The sequence below is a fragment of the Nicotiana attenuata genome, unplaced genomic scaffold (assembly GCF_001879085.1).
Source record: "Nicotiana attenuata strain UT unplaced genomic scaffold, NIATTr2, whole genome shotgun sequence".
Taxonomy (NCBI): Eukaryota; Viridiplantae; Streptophyta; class Magnoliopsida; order Solanales; family Solanaceae; genus Nicotiana; species Nicotiana attenuata.
This window is the reverse complement of record NW_017670244.1, coordinates 763431-770407: the sequence shown is the minus strand read 5'-3', so window position 1 is coordinate 770407 and position 6977 is coordinate 763431. Positions and strand designations below refer to the sequence as shown.

General features: G+C 35.9%; 3 protein-coding genes across 3 annotated transcripts; 2 read left to right on the top strand and 1 right to left on the bottom strand.

The window, feature by feature from the left end:
• Positions 1-608: 608 nt before the first annotated feature.
• Positions 609-1555, bottom strand: LOC109236564 (5-epi-aristolochene synthase 1-like; the record flags this gene model as incomplete). Its single annotated transcript, XM_019402760.1, has 3 exons — positions 1445-1555; positions 1060-1318; positions 609-958 (listed from the first exon to the last, which is right to left on the bottom strand). Coding segments are annotated over exons 1-3 (720 nt in total), but the record flags the coding sequence as incomplete, so codon positions are not given.
• Positions 1556-3560: 2005 nt separating this feature from the next.
• Positions 3561-4354, top strand: LOC109236563. The gene is made up of 2 exons (XM_019402759.1): positions 3561-4255; positions 4339-4354. The coding sequence occupies exons 1-2, from the start codon at positions 3561-3563 to the stop codon at positions 4352-4354; spliced, it is 711 nt and encodes a 236-aa protein (XP_019258304.1).
• Positions 4355-4848: 494 nt separating this feature from the next.
• LOC109236561 lies at positions 4849-5232 on the top strand. The gene has a single exon (XM_019402758.1). It carries the CDS (start codon positions 4849-4851, stop codon positions 5230-5232), a length of 384 nt encoding a protein of 127 aa, XP_019258303.1.
• Positions 5233-6977: the final 1745 nt, after the last annotated feature.

Sequence of the window (6977 nt, the reverse complement as noted above, 5' to 3'; positions counted from 1 at the left end):
TGCTCAAACATACTCTTTCTATTGCATGGCAGACAATATGAGATCTTCCAGCACTAGACAATTCCTTTTCATAATCCTTGTAAAGATCTAGAATAGCTTTATAACTGATTTTCATATAATCAGGAAGGCGATCAATTTCCTTGATATCCCATCGGCAGGATGAAAAATTAAGGTGAACTCATGCATTTTGAAAGAGCACAACTATAATGAGTAGAAGTTCATCTTAATCTTTTCACGATGACATTTACTACAAGGAATATCTGAATAAGTGAATTGATAAGTTCATACCTTTGTATGGCATCTGTGTATGACTCAAGTTCTTTAACTGTACCATAAGCATCAAAGGTGTCATCAACAATCGAAATCATAGATATGGTCTTAACAAGCATGACGCGAGCTTGAGAGTATTGAGGCTCAAAATAAACTCCTAATGCCCAAAAGTAGCATTCAACTACTCAATCTCTAGCATATGGAAGTGTTGTTACGAAATCCAAATCTTTCCACCACCTGCAACATAACAAATTAACATCAGTACTTGAGATATAATAAATCAAAAAGGGTTCATCGTTCTTACTTATCGTACCTTGATACTTCAGCAGTTCTTTTTTGTGCAACATCTGGAGCAAGTTGAAATCCAATTTGGCAAATCGAAGTAACACATCATTTTTTGATTGTTCCTTCTCATAGATTGATGAGATGCAGAATCGGGTCTCGACTCTAGGAACGCCCTTATGCAAACATTGCTCAAGGGCATGTGTCACTTGCTCCCTAAGTGGAGATTTCATATATGGAGCTGCAAATTCAAGATGGATAGTGGAGAAAGCATGTGCGTCTTCTAAGATGGTGTCAGTATGAGTCGTTACATGTGAAGCTTCATACAAGTTCAATAATCCTAAGACATCACTAGCTAGAGACTTCTTGAATTTGCCATTTTCATCTTGGAATTTGCTGAAAATTTCTGGTTTTCAAGGAAGAATACACAATATTAACCTTCCTGCAAATGGATAATAATTTTAACAACTTTAAATTAAAGATGTGCTTCATGCATGGTGAACTTACCAGGAGAGATGTTGAAACCATGTTGCCTGAGCAATCGAAATTGAAGTGAAGAAGTGCTCAAATCATCGCAGTTTGAGGTTTGGTTGTAAATTTGATCCAAAATCTCATCAATTTCTTTCTCAAAGTGGTATGATATGCCAAGGCGTTCAATAATGTCAATCAAATTCAACGTATCAGACAACTTTCTTCCAGTTGCTAATAGCATACTCCTCGTTTGTTCCTTCAATGCTTCAATCTCTTGAGCATACTTTTCAGCAACCTATTTATAATGTATTTAAAAAAAGAAAACTGAAATTAGAAAAGCTAATGTTGTTCAATAAACATAAAGAAGAAACTAAGCATGTTTGCAAGATGAAACTACAAATGAAGAATACTACTAAATTACCTGATTATCAATGGAGAATGAAAGGAAATGATCACCCCAGAGACTAGGGGAGAAGTCGGCGACGGGACGAACAATCTCTTCTTCAAAATTGCCAACTACAGCTGAGGCCATTGCTATAAAATTTATACTTTTAGTACCACAAAGAGTTTTGGTTCTTAGTTCTCTGAGGGAGAAAGAAAGTAGACTGATGAGTGAAACTGAAGAGAAGGCATAAGTATTTATAATGCTTTCTTATTTCTTCATTTCAGTTGCCTTACTTGACCATATATATATCACATAGTCACCAATCATCATCAGCCTTTTGATTTCTTCATTGGCGTCTCAGTGAATCCAATTTAATAGGTGTAGCATTTCTTAAAGTTTTCTTGTATTAATTGTGTTGTGGGACGTCATATGTCGGAAAATAATGTTTACTATACTAACTACTCTTTCTTATTAGGGAAAAGAGTCAAATTTTACTCTCAACTTTCGAATTTTGTCTACGGGCGAGGTACGAAGGAAAATGTTTTCCAGAAAAAATGTTTTTCTAGAAAATGAGAAGTTTTATCACTTATTTTTGCTTGTTTGACTGGTGAGTGAAAAAAAAATTCGGAATTTTTCTTTTTTGTGTTTGGTTAGAGAGTATAGAATTTTTTTAGGAAAATAATTTTTTAGGAAAAAGTACAGAAATAGCCAATTTAAATACAAACTTACCAACCTCTAGCCCAAAATTAGACACTTACCAAAAGTAGCCCAAAATTAGATATACACGTAACGAAGGATTCTTCTATCCGAGAATCACGCTAAAGATCTTCCTTCCTTCCCTTTTTTTTCAAGCGTATCAATTTAACAGATCACGACATTCTCTACCTCTGTAAATCACGTCATTCTCTCTCAAAAAATTCTCAAAAGGAGCTCCAAATTTCATTCAAAATCGATCAATTTTACTATATACCTTCGCAATTTCTATGTAGATACAGCTTTTGCAATTTCTGTGTAGAAGGAACTACGAACTGCGATCAAAATCAATCAAGGAATTAGTGAGTTTTGACCTAATTTCAACTACTTCAATGGGAAATTTACCAATTTTTATTCAGTATGGTGGACGATGGAATGTTGACAACAGCTTTGTAGATTATAATGCAGATGTTGTAATAGTTACTCCAAATATAAGTTTTGAAGATTTTGTAGACGTGATTTCGAAACAACTTATGATAGATACTTCATTGAATGATATTGAAATCAAATACACTGTCCAAAACAGTTCTCCGCCAATAGTGATACACAATAGTATGGGTGTATGTGTATATCTTGAGCTGAAAAAAGCTCAGAATTTACAATGTATCCCCTTTGTATAACATCGAGTGAAAAGGATATGGACATGATCTGGTACAATTCCAATTCTGCTGTGATTTCCTCAGAATGTGCACAAAGCTCAGTTGTAGAGAAGAGATACAATGACGATACAATTAAGATGATCGAGTTTGGGGATGGAGAAGTCTGGAATGATACAGAATCTGATGAAAATACAATAATAACTGACCCTCAACACATAGATGTAGAAGAAGGTCAAATTTAAAAAGACAAGGCAACGATAGTCAAAGTCATGAGGCACTTGGCAATGAAGGAAAATATTCAATTTAAGGTGCATAGATCAAGTGAAAGCAGGTATCAAAATATTTATTGTATAATTATGTATCTCAATGTATATTGTAGTTGATGTTAGAAGCATAATTATGTAGAAAATAAGTTGTTGCTTGTAAGTATGTGGCTGTACACTTTTAAGTTGTGGTTGTCACCGTCTAGTACTGTATACTCGTTGTATTTTTTCATCTAGTATTGTTGATGGCAGCGTGTATCACTATATATCATTGTATTTCATGTCGCTCTGTTTATTGATGGAAAAGTTTATATCCTTGTCGTAGGTACTGCCTAGTATGCATCAACAACAACTGTGATTGGTATTTTAAGTCTTCGAGCCTGAAAAAAGCAAACGTTTTCAAGGTCAGAAATTTCAGCAAAGTGCACTCATGCCCCCTGAAAGACAAATCTTACGCACAACGTCAAGCTACTGCAAAACTCATCGGCAGTCTTCTGATAGACAAGTATAAAGACCCAAAAACAATATGCACTCCTAATGACATATATAATTGGAGACATCAACAAGCAGTATGGTCTTCAGATGACATATATGCAAGCATGGAGATCGAAAGAATATGCAGTTCAAGTACTGAGAGGGAACCTGAGCGAATCAAATGAAAAGCTGCCAAACTACTTTTATATGCTGGTTCTTACAAATCCTATGTCGGTGGTAAGTTTGAAAAAAATAGAGGAAGACTTGTTCATGTATGCTTTCGTTGCACTACATCCGTCTATAAAAGGATGGCAGTATTGCAAACCGGTTATTGTTGTAGATGGAACCTTTCTTAATTCGGCATATAGAGGAACATTATTGATAGCATCAACACAAGATTCAGCAGGTAATATCCTACCACTCGCATATGCCATAGTAGATTTAGAGAATAATGCTTCCTGGGAGTGGTTTTTTGCGAGATTCAAGGATGCATTTGGGGAAAGGGAGGGAATGTGCATAGTCTCGGACATGCATGAAGGCATTGAAAATGCAGAGGCAACATTGTATCCACAAGTACCTCATTGTGTCTGCATATGGCATATATGGAATAATGTAAAAAAAATTACAAAAAAAACCATTTGCTACTCAAAGACATTCTTTGCTATGGCCAAAGCATGCACAGTTGAGAAGTTTGATTACCACATGGCAGAGGTAGAGAAAATTGATAAGAGGGTCAAAGATTACTTAATGAATGTTGGGTATGAAAGATGGTCCAGAGCACATTCCACTATCAACAGAACATTGACGATGACTTCAAACATTGCGAAGTCGATCAATGCAGTGCTCAAGGCTGGTAGGGAACTCCCAGTACTGCCTTTGCTAGACTACATAAGGAAATTGATCGAACGATGGAATGTTACAAACCTAAAGAATGCAGTAGAGTCATTCACTGATCTTGGAAAAAAATATGATACAATGCTGATGGACAATCTTGAATTGTCACATCAGATGAAGGTATGATTGGAATCTGTAGATACTTGTGCATAGAATATGTAATCGTGCCGAATTCATGGATCTGTTATATCTTGAACCCTTTGTGTGATTCTGTTAAACTAGTGTCCACCTGCACAAAAGCAAAGGCTTTCAGTTTAATGTAGCATTTATGCCTACCCCACTGCTGAAATATTGGTTGGTTTGACATGATATTAAGCTATTTTGAATCTTGTAGGTTCTCTAGTATATGTATTTTGAGGGCATCTGCTTTGTCACCACTAATGATAGTCGATAAATTTTGTAGGTGACCCCTTCGATGAGTTACTTATATTCAGTACTTGACAAGGGTAAGCAGAGAATGGTGTTCCTAAAAGATCGAACTTGTAGCTGTAGAAGGTTTCAGTTGGATGAGCTGCCATGTGCACATGCTTGGGCAGTATTAAAATACAAATACATTGATCACATTGAGTATTGCTCGATATACTACACCAGGAAGTACCTATTGAAGACCTATGAAATTCCAATTTATCCGGTTCCTGATGAAAGCACATGGGAAATTCCTGTAGAAGTTGTACATGAAAAAGTCTTGCCACCAGACGTGACTAAAACAATAGGAAGGCCAAGGAAGGGGAGGTGCAAGCCAATATCTGAAAGGGAACGAAAAAGGTCGATTTCATGTGGACAGTGCGGAGAAGAAGGTCACAACAGGAAAACTTGTAGAAATAATCCAAAGAGAGGATGAAATATGTCAAATTTAGAATTACTTGTTATTTTACTTTACTGAATATCATAGAGATTTAGAAGAATGCAACATATCAAGAACTATATCATTGTAGAGATTCAAACACAAACAAATCTGATCCGTCTTACAACAATGACAACATAACATAACACAATACAAAAACAAAATTATAGAGTTCATCCTACAACAATGACAAAAGTAACTACTTCTTCTGCTTCCGCGACTTATTATGTCGACCAATAATCTCATCATCACTTTGCGCGTTCAGTTCCATCTTCTTTGTAGCATAATCCCACAAGAGAGCACCAAATCTGTGCCGGTGTGCATAGGCAATGAACTTTTTAGGAGGCGTCTTGCCCTCAATGAAATACTCGGCAAATGAAGTCGCAAATACACCACAATCACTACAAAAATAAAAAGAACAACAACTATCAAACTGCACAATCTAAAAACAAGACAGATTGTGTTGAAAGAAATTCATACGCTTCGACTTGTTGAGGCAATCCTTCGACTAGTTTTACATCAAAGGGGGTAATCAAGTCTTCTGATTTGTAGACTCCAGTGAGCCAATTGATATCTTTTTTGTTTAAATAGAAATGCGTGTGCACGAAAAAATGAAGCACCAACACAGAATACTTGGCCATGGTCTTATGAACTTTGGCTTGATGAGCAGCTCCACCGCGCATAGAGTCATACACATAAATGCACCTATCCTTGAAGGACATCACAGCCATTATCTAATGCGATTGTTCTGCAACATTAATTGGCATTAAGACATGCTCGACAGTGTGCCATGGAACATTGGCATCCAAGACAAACCCCTGAATATACTCTGCAATGACATGTTTCGGAGTGCACACATCACTGTCTCCATCTGTATCAATAAACGCCTGCCACAACTTATTAATTTTCTCGTCGAAGTACCAATATGTGGTGGTGAATGTTACAGGTAGGTCTTTGTCATACATCCCTTTCTTCCTCAGATAATAGAACAAAACATCAATGTGCTGAAACAAAACATAAGAAATAACTAATCATACCAATGACCATTCATGCCATAATAATGACATTATTTTCTTATATCACCTCAAACCTCCTTCTAGAGGTGAGTGTGGTATATTCACTACCACTAGCACGTTCATATTCTTTGAAGAATGAATATGTATTCATAAACTCAGATGTTTGTCACATTCACATCATGAATGGACCATAATCATCTATATGTGCTTTACAAAATCTCATGTCAAATCGATGACAAATATTTTTCACAGAGTGAAAGATTATTTTGGGAATTCTTATTGTTCGCATTACCACAAATGATGACGATTATAATTTCGTCTATTGCCACGTCCATATCCATTGATACATTCATAGTAATAATTTTGTCTTCTTTCAGACTTATCACATACTGCTATCACATTCTCTTAAGGGAATGAGAATGGAGCAAATTCAATGGGACGGGTTTTCAATTCTTTGCCCACAATCATACATGAATTTGATCATGGCGAGGCATAGAAATTTTACCACTTCAGGTGGTTATAATTTCTTACAAACTCCATTAGAGTTATAATCAAACTTTGTTGTCTTTGCTTGTATTTAAAATCAAAGTATAGAATAAAAGAGAAAAATACGGTAAAATACTTACCTTAAATCCAGAATTTAATCATGAAGGAAGTTCATGGAATAATTGACAATCATTATGCTAAATCCCAAAGCTTCTACTCAATTGGTTAGAGTCTCGTGCT